Raw genomic sequence first — 18,858 nt, forward strand, 5'->3', positions numbered from 1 at the left:
TGGTGTGGTCAGAGAGTAGGAGTAGGATTCTGCTGACTCCCTGAGTGTGTCACGCCTGGCTCCACCACTTCCTAAGTGGGAGTCATTGGGCAAGTTACTTAACTCACTGTGCCTTGGTCACCTCATCTGTTAAATAGGGTTGATAGTATTACTTACCTCATACGATCACACAACTTAAGACAATTCATTTACGTAAAAGCTTTTATAACTGTCAGACATCTAGTAACCTCACATTAGATATTACTGTTTGTTTGTATTGTTGTTCTTATCAGCAGTATCTACCACAATATTTGCCACAGTGCTTAAGATGCTTCTTGAACACATGATTCTGTGAGCAGGGTATGTAAGGGAGGAGGGAGGGCAGGATGAGCTACAGTTGACATTAGAATTCCTTATGAGGATTTTGTGAAGCTTGGAAAGTAGGAAAGAGCATTAGGATGGAACATGTTCTTAAGATCCCAAGTTTGGATTTATGTCGGAATAGCTATTCAAAAAGACTGACTAGGTCCGGCCCAGTGGTGCACTTGGTAGAGTGTGGTGCTTGGGAGCGCAGCGGCGCTCCCGCCGAGGGTTCGGATCCCATACAGAGACCGGTCCGCTCACTGGGTGCGACGCCAAGGGTTGCGATCCCGTTACCAGTCACAAAAAAAGACAAAAAAGGGAAAAAAAAAGAAAGACTGACTAAATAATAAGAATAAAAACATAAATTGTAATTTAAAGAAAAAGAAGGGAGGGAACCTATAGATTACAAAAGATGTAAGAAATATATCACCTGTATGCAATGTGTCAATCCTGATTCAAAGAATCGGTAATTTTTTAAAAAATAATGAAACTATTGGGAAACTTGGCAATGATAGAAAATTGATATTAAGGAATTATCTTTTCTTATCTGAAATAGTTTGTGATTATGAATTAAAATTCATTTCCCTTTCAGAGATACATACGAAAATATTTACAGATGAAATTACATGAGGCCTGGTGGGAAGGGGCAGTGAGTGTGGTTATAGAAGAAACAAGGTTGACCAGGAATTGATAATTATTACAGTTGAGTGAGAGCTCCATGGGGGTTCATAACTGTATTCCTTCTAGTTTTGTATTGCTTTGAGACTGAAATAAGGGAAAGTTAAAAAATCAAAGCATTCTGTTTACCAATTATAATGGTTGACTTTATTATACTAGATTAGAATTTGAAAAACAAAAAACTCGGCTTAATATTCACCTGGAATATAGTCGCAGTCAGCTTAAGAAGACACTGCATAAAGTCAACGCGTTAAAAAAAGACATCCAGAAAAGAAGAGAAGACATCGATAAATTAAAGAAGGTAATAATGGGTGGCTGAAGTGCCTCTTTATTGAAATTATAATGTCCTTCCTTGAATAAACATGTCGAGCTCCTGGAGGTTCCTAATAGTGATAGGAGTTGGGTGCAGATTTGAAAAATACTTCAAATAAGCAGAGCTTCATGAATTATTGGATGTTGAAGTTTGAGGGAGGGCAAGGGGGGACGCTCCCGATGATTGCTAAGTTCCAACTTGGATGACTGGTGACGGTAGGATCAGGTTAAGGAGAGAAAATTCTGGACCTGTGGAGCTTGAATTGCCTTTGTACCATCTAGATGGCAGTTTCCAGCAGGTAGTTAAAGAGTACGTAGATAAGGGGAGAAATCTATCTAGGCTGGAGATTCAGATTTGGGAGTTGCTGGTTTATGGGAGTCCATTGAAACCATGTGAGAATGACTGAGACTCCCAGGCAGGGAGGTAGGTAGTGAAGAGCAGTGGAGGAATGATGAGATTCTGGAAGGTTGCTAGTTAGGTTAGGAGGAGAGCCAGAAGAGGTGTTATCATAGAAGCCCCAGAGTTTCTGGAAGAAGTATGTGAGGAAGGCTGTCAGAAAGGTACAGCCTGGAAAATTTCTGTTCAATTTCCTAATCGAGGCCATAGCAAGACCCACTTTCACTGGACAGTGGGAACAGAAGTCAAATGGCTGTGAGCTGAGGAGTGAATCCAAATGAAGGACGGAGGCAGGTAGTGATTACCAATTTCCAAAAGCATAGAATGAGAGTGTGGCACAATCTATAATAGAGGTTCAAGCAGCACCCAGAATAATGAAATGGTTTGGTTTTATGGGTAATACGGTAATCTGTTGACCTTATTCGCATAAAAGATGTTAATCTACAGTGCAGATCCTCCCCATTCAGGCTGAAGAAAACTGTCTGCAAATCCTGGATGAACTCATGGCAAAGCGGCAGCAACTTAGAGACGTATTTATCACTCAGAAATCCAACACTGACACAGTTCAAACTCATATTGAAGAGGAACAGAAGAAGTTTTTGACTGTTGAAAGGTAATTAATAATTCATCAATTTCAAAGTCCTAGCCAGAGTTTTAAACATGCATGCCATCAATATGAAATTTCAAACATTCTGGGTTTGGTTTTTTTGGCATCTGGCTGTAATGGAGATCCAAACCCTTTGGTGTTATAACACCATGCTCTGACCAACTGAGCTAACCAGCCAGCCCAAAGGTTCAAATTTGGTGGAATACCAAGAGAGGTGGTTAGTTGTTTAGAGTAAATAATTCTTTTTGGTGGATGAAAATATGAACCTCTATAGAGAATCCCTTACCTTCAATCCCTCTTGATACTGGGATCTTCCTGCTGTACAGAGATTCCCTGTAGTCTGTGCAACACAGCACACAGGATCAGAGAGTAGAATGTAGAGCCACACTGCCTGGTGTCACGTCCCAACTCTGGTACTTACATACTATGCCTTACTTTCCTCATCAGGAAAATGGGATAATAATAGTGCCTACCTCATAGAATGCTGTGAGGATTAAATGAGTTAATATTCATATGGCACTTAGAATTGTGCCTGGAACACGATGAACATACATTAGCCATGATTGTGATGACACTTTGAATCGGCTGGCATGTTGAACCAGAATGACATCTGCTTTCCTGTAGGATGGACACGACCGTGGGTGATTGCATGAAATGAGTCTGTTTTTGCACAGCTTCACGGCATTTCACAATTTTCCTCACTGTCCAAAGATCTTCAGTGCTTCAGAAAGCTCTTTGTCTAAGATTTTTGTGTAGAATTAAAGTCTGTTAATTCTTGAATTTTTACACTTGCATTTAGCTCAAACAAAATCATTTGTTTTCCTGTTCTTGAAAACCATACAGTCCTTCCTTCTTCCCTTCCTCCCTCTCCTCCATTCTGTCCTCTTTCTAGGTCCCTTTAAAATCCCACACTGTTTCAGCTAATAAAACTCAAACCCTTATTTCCAGGTAGAAGGCTTACATTAGTGGTGGTGGTGGTAAAGAAACTTCAGATTATTAGATGTGTAATAATAAAAATGTCTTATTCTTGCAAAGATACTATTTCCCTTGGTTTGAGATTCTAAAATGTCGAGCTTATATTTGAGCGAGAAATGCAGCTTGAATAAATATACAGATTTAAAAATAAAGTAACTAGAAAAGCACTGTACATTTGTTAGCCCTGATTAAAGCCGTAATAGGTATTATTAAAAAATGTTCCCTTGGATTAACATTACATTTATGGCCCTTTCCAAGAGTGTTAATGTGTAAATTACAAGCGTCAATGAGTGAACTCTAGAGCTTATAGCAATAATTGGAAAAAAATATTTGGTCATGGAAGTTTATAACATATATTTCTCTTCCCTGGTGCAACTGTATACAATGAATAATATCACTTTCATATCTGTGTATTTACAGGAAAGTGGGAAAATTGCAAAAAGAAGTTGTTCTCATCCAAACTTCTGTGGAAAAGAAACGATTAGAGAAACATGACATGCTCCTTGATTGCAAAGTTCAAAATATTGAAATAATTCTTTTGTCGGGATCATTGGATGACATCACTGAAGTGGAGGTATTCAAGCAAATGATTTTAAAATATGTACAGTTGTATGGAAATTAATGCAGTGCCCGAGTTGTATGAAAATTACTGCAGTGCCCTTAGACTGCTTATGCTTTCTCTTGTTCGATAGCCCGTTTAGGGACAGGGAAGGCATCTTCTTCCAGGAAGGAAAAAGGGCCAGATGGTTGTCATTCCAGAGGATTAGGCATTTCACGCATTTCTCTTTTCTCTTTTGTTAATCATGTCTCTTTAGCTCTACAGGGTGGATCTGTGTTTCTTACTTATATATTAGATACTCAAAAGAAAATAGAATTACAGCTATTGGAGTTAAGAACGTTTTGCACAGTGATGTGCAGGTAGTATGCAAGTCACCTGCCAGCAGGAGCAGTTCCCTGCACTCTCCTAACATTGTACTTAATGTGTGGAGGGATCTTGCTCTGCACTTTCACCAACAACTGTATCAAGCTGGTTCTGGGAAAATACAAATCCCACTGAGTATCTCCAGGTGGGGAGAGTGCGCGGGTAAGAAATCACGGGATAAAGCAAAGGCCCACTAATGGTAGACATTACCCTGTTGGCCTTTTTTTCCTACTTTTTCACCACGTTTCTGATATACAGGATATTTTAGGTTGGTTGCAAGTATATGCCGGTATTTCTGTCCCTTATGTTAGGGAAGGAACACTGTACAGTTCAGAAACAATGTCTTACTCTCAGCTAATCCACAGTATATTGAAAGTAGTTATTTGCTTTGCTTCCCAAGGCATCTGTGAGTTCTTACTGAATGTGTTCGTCGATCTCTTCTCTTTGGTCTCCCTTCCCCGTCCTGCTCACCTTCCTACTGTGCCTCCAGACACTCAGAAATTCACTCAATTCTATCCAGTTTTCAGCTACATAAAAGGCTTTGGGGTCCTTTGGATTACTCAGAATGAAACGTCTATAAAAGAAGCTTTTCTCTTGCTAATATTGACCACTTCTCATAGCATAATTCTGGTGTGGTACTATACTCAAAAGTCTTTGTCTTTTTTCTCTATTTTAACAGAGATCACGTTCTAGACAGGAGGTAAGGAAAGGAGAAAAGCCTTTCCTGGCCACAATTAACACAAACCCAACTCAAATAGCTTTAAGATTTAAAAAAAGAAAGAAAGAAAGGAAGATAGAAATTGGGATAAAGGGATGGGGTGGAGTGGAAGAGGTCTTGCTGCATGTCTGAATCCAGGAACTTGAATGCTGCTGGAACTCTTTCTTGCTCAGTACGTATTGGCTTTGTTCTCTCTGATCGACTCTCTCCACGGGGCTGGAGCTGTAAGCACTGGCTTTGACTAGAGGGAAAAGAGAACTTTCCCCTGCTCTGTCTCAGAGAAATCTTGTCAGAGAATTTGGATTGGCTTATTCTGTGTCATGTACGCACTCTTGTGTGTGTAAAAAGAGGGGAAGAGGGGTCTGTTACCAGCAGAAGGAGGTGGGAACAGAAAAGCAGTGCTCACTGTGCTACTGAAAGAAATGGAAAGTCTGTTTAAAAAGGTAAGGTAGCTTTAAAAGAGGCTTGTTATATAATGGAATAGAGGAGGAAGCAATTTTAATGACTGGCTTCTACATAAATGTTGGTCAGAAATAATGTTGCTGCTCTGGTGTTAGTGAACCTTCAGGAAAATTTTCCAGCATGCCTACCTTCAATGTGAAATTATTTGTTAGCATGAAAGACTTCCATATTTATGGAAGGGTATTTCAAAGCAGGTATAGTATTAGGACTTTAAGGTGAATTCATATTGAATCGTTATCTAAAAAGAAAAGTGAGACTTCCACTTTCCAGTTCAGCATGTAGAGGCTTGCAAGTTGCCACTCTGACCTAACAAAAAGTAAAAAGTTGAACAAAGTGAAAAATCAATAATTTATTAGATTCATAAGAGAAGTAAGGTCACAGGTCAAACTGCTGCCCCCCAAACTGGGGAGACAGTTGAATACACAGTGTAGCAATTTACTGGAGGAGAAACCCATGAGCAGAAACCTCCATGGGGAACCAGTGCTACTGGGGTAGGAAAACCTAAACTGTAGTTTCTGAATTGCTGGAGGCTCAGTGTGGAAAAGTCTAAGAGAATAAAAAAAAAAAAGTCTGGTTTCAGGGGACCCTGTGAGTGGGGGCTCCCACACTTTTGTAGGTGTTACTTCCTGAAGCTCTACCAGGTTCTCCCTGTGAATATCAGAGAAAAATCTACTTGAGCTTAAGGCAGGGGGAGGAGAAGAGGAACGATTCTGAGAGCCAGAGAACTCCATTCTTCTTAAGGTCTGCCCTCAGGTGAAACCTCTTAACCAGAGCTGAACCTTCTGGAGTTTATATTAGCACCTAACCCCTCTGAGGGAAGGGAAATACCCAACCCCAATCAACTCGAGCCAGAACCACTTGTGAAGTTCAGAGTCCATGGACACAAGCTTGAAAAGACTGAGACCTAATCATAGGAGTGTAGAAGGCTTCTCCTCCCCACAAACCTCACAACACATTACTGAAGGCCTGTTTACAGCACTTCCTTTTACCCATTACGTCACATTCAAATATCAAGAACAAAAGTACAAGACACACTAAAAGGCAATAAATACAGTTCGAATAAACAGAACCGTCATCAGAACCAAACTCACATATGGCAGGGATCTTGGAATTGCCGGACTAGGAATGTAAAATGACTGTCATTAATAAGCTAAGGACTCTAATGGAGAAGGCAGACAACCAGAAAGATCAGGTGGGCAGTGTAATCAGAGGGATGGTGTGTTCGTTTCTGTTGCTTGTAACAAAATACTTGGAACTGGATGATTTATAAGAAAAGAAAATTAATTGCTTACAGTTTCAGCTGGGAAGCCAAAGTCCAGGGAACACATCTGGTGAGGGTCTTCCTTGGTGATGGTTTTACAGCAATGGAGAGGTCTCACATGGCAGAAAATGGCTGAGAGAGAGGACTTCTCATGTGCTCTTCTCTTAAAGCTTTCTCAGAACCATGCCCATGACCACCATTGTTAGTCCTTCACTAGACATGATCTTCAGAATCTAATCACCTTTTCAAGGCCCCACCTTTCAATTACCATAATAGGATTTCCCACCTCTTAACATTTTCACAGTGGTGACCAAGCCTCCAAAACGTTAAACTTTGGGAGGACACAATTCTATCCATTTATTCCATAATAGATGGAAATTCTAAGAGAACAGTAAAGAACTGCTAAAGATCAAAAACACGTGAAGAATGGTTTTGGTGGGCTTATTAATAGTTTGCACATGGCTGAGAAAAGGATTTCTCTGAGCTTGAGGACATCTCTATAGAAACCTGCAAAGCTAAAAAGCGAAGACAAAAAAAGACTGAGGAGGAAAAATAACAGAATATTCAGGAATCCTGGAAGAGCTACAATAGGTATAACATGTCTATAATGGGAATACCAGAAGGAGAAGTAAGAAAGTAACAGAAGACATATTGGAAACAATGACTGAGAATTTCCCGAAATTAATGTCAGACATCAAACTACAGATCCAGAAGGCTCAGAGAACACCAAGCAGGTGTTTGGTGCTTTCTTTTCAGACAACACCAAAGGCATGCCTCATGAAATAAATAATTGACAAGTTGGACTTTATTAAAATTAAAAATTTCTGCAATGGAAGAAACTGTCAAAGGAATGAAAACACAAGCTATGGACTTGAAGGAAATATTTGCAAAAGTCATATCTGATAAAAGACTTATCTGAAATATATAGAAAGGCACTAACCCCAGCTGAAGGAGCTGCCTGGAGTCCACACAGTTGTGCTCCCGCAAAGGAGATCACACTGTACCCCGCCATCTCTGCCTCACAAGTCTTCTTCCCAATCTTAGAACTAGAAGTGCTACTGGAGGGTGTTTTATGGTGTGGGGATGGATGGGGGGGTAGCTGTGCCCTCACCCTCAAGCTAGAACTAAAGCTGCAAAGCTACACACTCCCTTTGGGGGAATCTTTACCCCTCCCAGTCCACCTGCAGTACTGAGCTGAAGGGGTGCATTGCCCCTTGGGAATTGTTGTCTTAGTTGAGAAGCTTCTTGGCTGAGCTAAGCATCTATGTATTCCAGGGCTGAGATGATGTAGTGCTTGACATCGAAGGGAAACAGAGCAGTGGCTGAGGTGAGGGGCTGGACAATTCTGGTACTCTGCATCCCTAGAGCTAGACTGTTATCTTAGAGACTGAGCTGCTGAGAAACCCCTTCCCCCGGGGAGTGAAGTCAGCACTCTGCTACTCCCTTCCCCCAGAGCCTAAAAACCTGCACCCCTGTTTTCTGGGTTTTTGCTGCCATTGCACCTGGCCTCTGAAGACTCAGATAGTGCTAAGTCCCACTGTTTCAGGGGCTAAAGTCACCACTACAAGGTGTCTCATCCCCTGGGAACTGAGTGACAACTAAGCCCCATTTGCTGTGCTTCCCAAATTGCAGCCATACTCTGCTCCCCAGGTCCAAAACTCCAGAGTACCCTTTTTCCCCCCGAGTCGGGCCAGTGCTGTGCTCAGCACCTGCTCACACCCCACCCCAGGGCCAGAGTTACAGCTAACAGAGCCCAAGCTGCCAGGAGGGCTGCAGCCACTGATCCTGGTGCTGTGGGCAGTCAATATCTAACCCTGCCACAGTGTGTGAACCTGTACCCCAAGACCAAGGTGCTACAATAAGCTTGTGAGACACTGAGCCCTTACGACCAGAAATTGAAACTACTAGAAGGAAACGTAGAGAAAATGCTACACAAAATGAGAATGGGCAGTGCTTTTTTAACAAGACTACAAAGGCACAGGCAACTAAAGCAGAAATAGATAAATGGGTCTGTGTCAAACTGAAAAGCTTCTGCACAACAAGGGACACTATAAACAAAGTGAAGACACAAGGTACAGAATGGGAGAATGTATTTGCAAATTACACATCAGCCAAGGGGCTAATTTCAAAAATGTATAAGTAACTCAACAGCAAAACAACCAAATTCAAAAGTGGGCATTTGACCTGAACAGACCTTTTTCAAAAGAAAACATGCAAATGGCCAACAGGAACACGAAAAACTTCTCAGCATCACTAATCATCAGGGAAATGCAAATGAAAACAATGCGATATCTTTCTTCAGTTAGAATAACTCTTATCAAAAACAGGAAATAATAAATGCTGGTAAGGATGTGGAGAAAAAGGAACTACTGCCTTGGTGGGAATGTAAATTAGTACAGCCATACTGGAAAACAGTATGGAGGTTCCTCAGAAAACTAAAAATTGAACTACCTGATGACCCAGCCATCCCACTACTGGGTATATACACAAAGGAAATGAAACCAATGTATCAAAGAGACATCTGCACTCCCATGTTCATTGAAACACTATTCACAATAGCCAAGAGATGGAATCAACCTGAATGCCCATCAACAGTTGAATGGATTAAAAAAAAAAAAAAAAAAAACTGTAGTATATATGCACAATGTAATACTATTCAGCTATAAAACAAAATGAAATCATGCCAATTGCAGCAACATGGGTGGAACTGGCGACCATCATTTTAATCGAAGTAAGCCAGAAACAGAAAAACAAATAATACTACATGATATGTGGAAGCTTAAAAAGAAAATAAAGGATTTCATAGAAATGGAGAGTAGAATAATGGTTACCAAAGTACCAGCAGGGGAGGGAGGGAGAAGATGGGTGTGGTGGCAGGGACTGGTTGATTAACAGGTACAAAACTATGGTACCTACCCTAAGTGGATTAATTGACAGTATATGTATGTATGGAAACAACACACTATAGCCCATAAATATGTAGAGATACGTGTTAAAATAAAAAAAAAAAATAAAAATTTAAAGAGTGAAGTACTGATACATGAAACAGCATGGATGAACCTTGAAGAACTTATGCTAAGTGAAATAAGCCAGACTCAAAAAGACAAACATTGTATTGTTCCACTTATATGAAGTACGTAGGATAGTCGAATTCATACAGAAAATAGAGTAGTGGTAAACAGGGACTGAGGGGAAGAGGGTGTGGGATGTTGTTTAACAGGTGCAGAATTTCAGCATGGATGATGAAAAATTTCTGGAGATGGATGGTGGTGATGGTTGCACAAGAATGTCATTGTACATAAGGCCACTGAACTGTACGGTTTTAAATGGTTAAAATGGTAAACTTTATGTTTTATATATTTTATCACTATAAAAAATTAAAAGTGAGTGAAATAAAATTAAAAATTTAAAAGAAAAGAAAAAATATTGCATTCACTCGTGATGCTTTTCAAAAGTCCGGGATAGTGAAGAAATCCTAGACCAGGTGGTGTTGGGAAATGAAGTCCTGGGGAATACACTGATTCTCTTCAAATTGATGAAGGTCTCTCATGTGGGTCACACTGTTCCTTCTGGTGCTAAGGGGAATACTAGATTTGGAGAGTAGAGGCCACAGAGGCCACTTCCTAGTAGAAAGATAGAGGGCCTCTCCTGGTGAGTTCCCTGATTGGAATTTTGTAAGCACATCTAGTGGTGGTAGTGTAGTAGTGATGCTGTGTGTGGTATTCTACAAAGCCCAGAATACAAACAGCGTGAGATAGCAGGTGTCTCTCTCCTGATGGCTGAACAATGATCACTGGTTAAAAATGGTTGTCTTACAATTGTTGTAGGAGTAATTGTCTTACAACACCTGTGAGGTAGAACCTGAGATTCACCTTCTGATGGTGGTGTTCAGACAGAGGCTAAGCTACTTACACCTGCCAGGGTTCTCATAGAAGATTCTTATATTTGGGGGAAGACTTTACTAGATGACTGGTTCCCAAATCATAACATGCTGGGGAAGCACCTGGGATTCTTCCTGCCCAGGTGTCTGCATTTCTAACAGCCCGCAGGTGAGGCTGGCTGTTGCTAGTCCACTGACTGCACTTTCAGCTGCAAGGCCCCAGATGACGTACATAGAAGTTTAACACAAAAGAGGATGTCGAATCACATAAAAAATAATCATGAGATTTAGGGCTTTGACAGTACGTTTTGTAGTGAAGTTCAACTTCTGTGTGAGCTGTTTTAACAAACATGAATTACGCAAAATGTAGACTCAATTCCAAAAGTAGTTTCATTGAGTTTGTTTCAGCTGAGCATATGTACAAAGGAGAAAGTGACAGTCGTTGTGTTTGTTTTTTTCCCCCTTAATTTGTGATTCTTGATTCTGGCCTGAGGCCAGCCTGCAGCTGAAGAAGTGCTCACTTATTTCTTCCTTCTATCCTATTCCTTCCTTCGTTCAGAGAGTAATAAATATAGAAATCAAAGTATATATTGTCAGTCATTGCAGTAGGCACTGAGAATACAGCAGTGCCTACAACGGGCAAAATTTCTCTTCCATATTCTAGTGTGGGAGAGATGGACAGAAAAAATGATAAACAAATAAAATATTTGTGTGTGAGGTGTTGATACATGCTAAAGAAAAAAATAAAGCAGGAAAGGGAATGTAGGGTATCGGTGGAGGGGAGACTGCTGTTTTAGGTAGAGAGGCCAGGGATGGCCTGAAGGCTGCCAGAAAGGAGAGGAGGTGAGACCCGAAGTAGTGCAGACATCTAGGGGAGGTTGTCCAGGCAGAGGGCTGTGTACCAGCCCTGAGGTGGGCGTGTGCCTGCTGTGCTCAAGGAGGCCAGTGTGGTTGGAGCAGAGCAAGCACAGGACAGTGGTGCACAATGAAATCAGAGGGTGACCGAGGGCCTGGCCATCGTGGCCTTGAAGGCCTTCATTGTTAGCTTTTAATCATAATGAAGTGACAAGCAACTGGAGGGCTGGGGGCTGACGAATGAATAAAGATCACCATTTCAAATAACAGAATTTCACGTTTTTCAGTTGGGAAGTGAAGCAGAAAGTACCCAGGCAACCGTTGGTATCTATGAAAAAGAGGAAGCCATTGAAATAGACTACAGCTCTCTAAGTGAGGATCTGAAGGTAATTGGAAGGTTTCCATTGTTCCTAACTCACTCATAGTAATACTGAATATAGTATTTGAATATCGCAAGAAGACAGTTAGATAATAGAGTAACTTTTTTTTGTTAAAGGAGATTTTCCTAATAGTTTTTGAAGAAGTATACAAAGGAAAAATGATTTTCTATACTCACAAGACTTCTGACACCAAATATGTGGGTTTTTTATATACTGGTCAATTCTCCAATTCTCCGAATAGCAACTCAGCATTCTAAGATTCAGCTGAATTCTGACACTATCTGCCTGGTCTTAGTATCAGATGCTACAGATTAAGGGCTCACACTTCAGACACCAGTTACAAGTCTGGCCTCTCATACTTCTGACCAACTGGCTATAAATCGGGGGATCCCACCTTCTCCTCCTCAGGTTTGATAATTTGTTAGAATGATTCAAAGAACTCATGGGAAATATTTTACTACATTTACTGGTTTATCATAAAGGATACAACTCAGGAAGAGCCAGGTAAGGAAAGTTTTCCTGGAAGGGCAGGCGACACACTTTCTCTTCCCTCCTCACCTGGGTTAGTTCTGTCATCACTCGGGTTTCAGGCCGTTACCCGCTTTAGCTGGGTGGGATCTTCTCTCTCTGCCCCGCGGTCCCTATGTTGCCTCTTAGAGGTCTTTTCTCCCTGTTGTAAATGCCAGTTTCTATTTCTCGCTACCTGTTAGCGCTTTAAAGGCAAATACAGTAGTGTCCATCATTGAATCCTCAGTGTCTAATCCACAGCAGATGATCAATATTTTTAACCAAAGGGTAAATAAAGGTGATATAGAAATTGGTGCTTTTTACCAGATTAAAAAATAACGAGGTAAAGTGTGTTCCAAGAGAGCAGCGTAGGCAACGCTAGAGCCACGAAAGAGCACAGCCGACTCAGGAAGCTGCAGACACTGTGGTGCTGTGGTGCGACTGCAGCCCCAGGCTCAGAGGGGGCTTCGGGGAGGGTGGGGCGCAGAGGGAGCTGGTGGGTTCACATGGCGAAGGGCCCTGCATGTGTGCCTTACCTTAGCAATCTGGATGAAAAGCCATGACAATCAGTGTTGTTCTTGGCCAATAATAGGCTCTACAATCCGATCAAGAAGTCAAGGCCCACCTTAGATTCCTACTGCAGCAAATAGCATCCCAGGAAGATGTTCTGTGCAAGACAGCAGCTCCATACCAACGAGCCCAGGAGAAGTTGAAGACTGTCAGACACAAGTTTCAAGAATGCACAGATGGTGAAATTGAGTTTAGTTGTTACTAGGATCATATTCATGGGTGTTTTGATTTCTTTAACACTTCTTGACATTCCCTCACAGATTGTACCTTTCTCTTTTTTATTCTATATACTTACCTCTATGGTCTTAATGTGTGCTTTTAATGCCGAATCACTAATTGCTTGCTTTTTGAAAAAGTGCTTAATTTAAAACGTTTATTGGTTATTTTAGAACAGATAATTATATTTTTATACCAGTAAAATAGGTTTCTTATATACTTGTCAATATTTCTTAGAACATGTCAATATTATTTAGAAATTATACCTATTAGAAAAAGGGCTCATCAATTGTAAAAGCCATGCTCCTGAAATTAATTATAATTGATGTACGTTGAAGGTAGATTTACTTGAGACAAGCAAATTCGAAATCCAATTTTAAAACTATTTTATGCTTTAAAGTTTAAATAAGAGAAGCCCTTCAGTGGTTTCCAAGATAAAGAACACTGGTTCTCTCTTAGCTTTTGAGGCCAGCACAAAGGAAGCCAGAATGTGTAGGCAAGAGTTTGAACAGGTGAAGAAAAGGAGATACGATCTTTTCAGCCAGTGTTTTGAGCACGTGTCAACCTCAGTTGATCAAGTCTACAAGAAGCTCTGCGGAAACAACAGTGCACAAGTACGTATTTTTAACCCGAAATACTAGTGGGAATTTTATGTTATCAATAGTGGCTTTTTTCTGGTGGGAAAGAAATAAACATTGCCACATAATTTGAATGACTTGCTTATGGGGCATAGTCAGTTCATGAAGATTGGGTCTCTAATGAACTGTTTTTAGATCCCATTCATTCTACACTAGCCAGCCTGGACAAAACTTCTCTGGGCCTGTTTCTTCATCTAAAGAAATGAGTTGGTTATATCATTTCGTTTCCAGGTTCTCTTGAGTTTTGAAATGCTGTTGTCTGGTACTAATTTAATTTTAAAGAACTGTAGGTCTCTATGATAAATGTGGGATCATGTAGAAGACTTTGGGAAAATAGATTTGTGAAGTCGAACAGAGTAACAAGTGAGAGAGAAAGAACTAAAGTTAGGATTCAAATCCAGATACGTCCCTTTTAATGACAGCCTCTCTGCTGTAACCACCCACTGCATTATAAATATCCATAGCAAATACTTAGGGAATTGAGTGTGAAATAAAGAAGCAGGTCAGGACTTACATACCTGCTCTGCTTTTGTTTTCTCATGTGTTTTGTTTGTTTGTTTGTTTGTTGTTCTTTATGACTGAGAGGTGGTCCTGAATCAGATATTTTGAATTTGAACTGAAAATAACATACTAATTTTCAGTAAAGTAGGATTAAAATAAACCCACTAACTCCTTGAGAACAGCAGTTATGTATTTATTCACAGTGCCTGGCCCACAACAGATATTCAATAAGTGTTTGATGAATAGACCAGTGAGTAAATTGAATGAAGACTGTTTTTCAAAGACAGTGGCATTGTTGCAGAGGTTTGAATGGCAGTCTTGTGGCAAGGCCTGATCCTTGGGCATGTTAGGATGTTTCCCTACGTCCCTCTACTCAGACAACCCTGTTGTCTGTGATTACATACAGAGGTAAATACATTAATTACAGGCATGGGTATGCTTCCAACAAAATTGAGGAAAATCTAAACAATAGAATATTTTGCATTTAAACTCTGTGGTAACCCCAAGTCGAAATTTACTAGTTGCTTTGCTAATGTTGCTAAATAAATAAAATGTGTTTCAGGCATTTCTTTTCCCGGAGTACTCAGAAGAACCTTACTTGGAGGGAATTAGCTATAGCTGTGTGGCCCCAGGGAAACGGTTTATGCTGATGGAGGATTTGTCATGGGGAGAAAAGTGTGTGGCAGCTTTGGCTCTCCTGTTTGCTGTGCAAAGGTAAGGTCACAATGAGCTACTCAGATTTGTATCAGGGCAGAAACCAAGCAGACCATCCTATAGAAGACTTATTAACTGTTTGTCTTCATTAATATTTACCAATGTCATACAAACCTGTTTTCTTCAGCCAGACAATTCATTATGTTTTAGGCCTGCAACAATGTAGACAGCAAATCTAAGAGAGTTCAGTCTTTGGGAGATTTTTATTCAGTTTCTGTTATCAGTAGCTGTTATATTCCAGCTTTTTAGACAGGAAAGAAAAAAAAAGTATATATTTAGAATGGCCAAATGTACATCAGGATTGCCAAGAAACAAAACAGCAACAAACAAAAAATCCAACCTGTACATTATTTCCCTATTCCATAATCAGAGATCTGCTATTTAGTAAAGAATGGTAAGCTAAGCATTTCTTTTAAAAAGTATTTAACCTCCTTATTTCCACTAATGATGGTGGCACTGTTTCTTTGTGAAATAAATCAAGAAATAATAAGTTAACTATCATTAAGACAAATAATAGCTGTCAACATTCACAGCATTAGATGAAGATCTGAGTTGTAGATGATGCTGCCTCTCTATTTCCATGAGCAGGAAAATAAACATACAGGAGTGTGACAACCATTGTTCATGGGTCTCAAGAAGGAAAAGGAATAGGTCACCACAGGAACGGGAGAGTAGACCATTATGGCAGGAGGACTCTGGGAGAGCAGGAGGACGGTTCTGAACAGAAATCTTAGCAGAATAAGACCGTCACTAGGTGGCGCCCCCATCCATTTATTCGACAATATTATTAACTCTTTACTGTGCGCCAGGTGCTATTGCAGACAGTGGGGAGACAGCTCTGAACAAAACAAAATGCCTGCTTCAAGGATACTTCATTTTAGTTGGGGAAGACAGTTAATAAATAACGTATATTATTAAACTAATTCTCTAATATAGAGAATACTAGAAAATCACAAATCTTTAGAAGAAAGTAAACAGTAGGGAAAGGAGATAATGAGTAGCAGAGAAGGGTTTGTGGTATTAAACAGTCCCAGGGAAGGCCTGGTTGAGAAGGTAACGTTTGAACAATGATTTGAAGGAATTGCGGGAGCAAGTCATAGATAAGGGAAGAATGTTCTAGATGTGAGGAGCAGCAAGTGCCAAGGCCCTGAGGCCATAGTGAGCCTGGCATGTTTGAAGAATATACTTTATGCAGCAGTGGCAGACACAGGGATTGAAAACTACTGTGACAATCAAGGTGAAAGATGGTGTCGGGCTGGACCAGGATGAGAACAGAAGTTGGAGTGGGCACAGTTTGCGAACAGACAGGCTGTGGAATGTGAAGAAAGACTCAGATGACGCCATGCATTTTGGCCTAATCAGCTGGAGTACTAAGAGCTGCCATTAACAGGCAGCTCCCCACCAATACAAGAGGGAGTAGTTTTGGAAGGGCAGGTAAGGAGTTTGACTTTGGATGAGTGTGAGATGCTTGTTAGACCCCTACGTGGAATTGTTGAGTAAGGAGTTGGACAAGTGAGGCAAGAGTTTAGAACGATTGGTAGGAGTATTGGGAGCTGTCAGGATTTGGATGGTGTTTAAAACTTTGAGACCAGATGAAATCACTGAGGGAGTAATTAGATACAGGAGAGTGCTAAACCCTGACCCTGAGGGCATGGCCATGTTCAAGGTCAGAGAGATGACCTGTTAGCAGAGCAGATGCAGAGGGAGCAGTGGGTGAGGGCAGTAGACTGTGTCGTCCTAGTGTTTCAAGGAGGGGGATGACTGAGTACTCCTTGCATAGGTCACACAGGATGAGCACTGGATTTAGCAGCATAAAGGTCCTTGATTACCTAGACAAAAGTATCCAAGAGGATGCATCTTATTTACTCTGAATAATGTTAATGCTTTCCTTCAAGTCTTTTGTTAAACAAATAGAAAATTGTAACTTACTTTACTGTAATGTTTTTCTAGTTTTCAGCCTGCTCCATTGTTTGTTTTAAATGAAGTGGATGCAGCTCTGGACAATACTAACATTGGCAAAGTAAGTTTCTTTCTGCTTTTAATTTTCAACAGAATATCTGTAATGGCAGTCAGAAGGCAGTTTACCCTGAACCAATAGGGTTCTGGGGCAAGCAATGGTAATTGCTGAATAAAAATCAATACATTACAAATCTAAGTTAAGTATCTCAAAACAGGATGATTCAGTTTTCATTCTAGGTTTAGGCGACCCTCAAGAGTAGATAGGAAATCCACACAGGGGTCAAACAAGGATCACCTGCTTTATCAACAGCATTACTACCACCATAACTTGCTTCTCCCAAATATAGATATTGGGAATTAGAGGGCAAGTAATAGCAGGCCACAGGTTTATTCGGTTTCATGGATCAAATTAGCTGTTTAATAAAGTCTGTGAATAATATCTCTAAATAAAATTCTACTTCCCCACTTTTATCAAAGCTCAATTGGGGGTGACCCTGTTTTCAGTATTTGAGAGAATGAGCGAGCTAAGGTAACAGTTCAACTTGTGAGTTAAGTTTTAGTCAGCATTTGAAGATCGGTAGGTAGATTGTACAGAGCTACCTAAAGACCCAGGCTCACAGCTCACACAGCTTGACTGTAATTAGATTGAATTAGGGATAGGAGAGTGGGGTCAGCCATGGAACATGAACAAAGGACAAAGGCAGACCCTGGCAGTGCCCATCACCGCCCGAGTCAGGGACAGCTCCAGCCTGCAGAGTTGCAGTATCATGGTCCTCCTGCCATTGGAGGTGGATGAATTAGACTCTCCTTGTTCTGATTCCGGGCCCATCTACCTTCCAGAAATGTCTTGGCTTTGCATTTATGGCTGCTTACAAGAAGGCTGTTCTAAGGTCATGCTGACAGATACAGTTCTCATTACTTACTTGTAAATTGGCATTCTGGTTTATAATCTAGTTTTGTGAGCTTGGCTGAGCCTACCCCTGAGACATGTTTTCAGTCTTAGGCTGCTGCCCAGTAGGTTGTGGGCCTCTGAAGCTGACCTCCCTGATTCTTACTCTGTTGATTCTCTCCTGAGATGCCTGGGCGAGTCAGGGGGAGTTGCAGAGCTGCAGCATGAGGTACCTTCTTATGGCATATATGTAGTCTCTCAGCATTTCCCAAGTTGTATTCGTCTAACCCAAATCTTTCTGGGACCCTCCTTTTTTAATATGGCACAGGATACACAAGAACATCACTTCAGCTCCATACCACACAAAAAAGTCTGTGTCAGAAACTTCATGTTGACTGGGGGAAGAAGAAAACATAGGAGCGAGAGAAAGTCCTGATTTGTCTCTCTTGAATGACAGCAATCTACATCAGCTGACTGGACTCCATGGCCTGACCCATTTGGGAGAAATCTCCCCTGAGGAGGATAATTTTGGTACTTTGTATCCCATATTCGGTGAGGCAGGAAATCTTTGTGGGCTGGTGCTTTTTGTTGGTTGCATTCAATGTATCCACATCTTCTAGCAAAATTTAGATGCTCGCATTGGTGGCATCTCCAGGGACTAGGCCTTCCTAAAGACTCCCATTAGCACCTATCCTACGTTTTAAAACCTTTTAATTTCCATTATCCCTTTGAGATTTATGATCCTGTAACTCCGTTGCTGAATTGAGTGTGAGCACTTATGTACTATGAGCAACTATGAAGCAGCCTCCACTCCTCCTTGTGATCAGGGTGCCCAACATTTATAATAGGTAACTCTCCAAGCAAACTGCATGCCGTACATCTTTGCATCCTATCTCCTCTTCTTTTCCTATCACTATCCCAAGACTTTTAGTCCTGCATCATAGTAGCTACGATTAGTTAGTTGCCTCTAATTTCTTCTATGAATTCAGCCTCTTAGCTAAGAGCAGAGCAGTTTCCTTCCTCGCTCATCATTCACCTTAGCTGGTGACTCACTCCTCAAATGGAAACACAAGAT

General features: G+C 40.9%; 1 protein-coding gene across 1 annotated transcript in view; it reads left to right on the forward strand.

Moving 5' to 3' along the window:
- Positions 1-18,858, forward strand: part of LOC103609287 (structural maintenance of chromosomes protein 1B-like) — a gene marked incomplete at its 5' end in the record, with an annotated part of 76,474 nt that overhangs the window by 49,077 nt on the left and 8,539 nt on the right. The window contains 8 exon segments of the mRNA XM_008593636.1: positions 1,180-1,321; positions 2,197-2,342; positions 3,732-3,885; positions 11,697-11,795; positions 12,889-13,045; positions 13,542-13,696; positions 14,784-14,935; positions 16,886-16,955. Coding sequence (XP_008591858.1) covers positions 1,180-1,321; positions 2,197-2,342; positions 3,732-3,885; positions 11,697-11,795; positions 12,889-13,045; positions 13,542-13,696; positions 14,784-14,935; positions 16,886-16,955 — 1,075 coding nt within the window.

The sequence above is a fragment of the Galeopterus variegatus genome, unplaced genomic scaffold (genome assembly GCF_000696425.1).
Source record: "Galeopterus variegatus unplaced genomic scaffold, G_variegatus-3.0.2 Scaffold9426, whole genome shotgun sequence".
In the NCBI taxonomy this organism is placed as follows: Eukaryota; Metazoa; Chordata; class Mammalia; order Dermoptera; family Cynocephalidae; genus Galeopterus; species Galeopterus variegatus.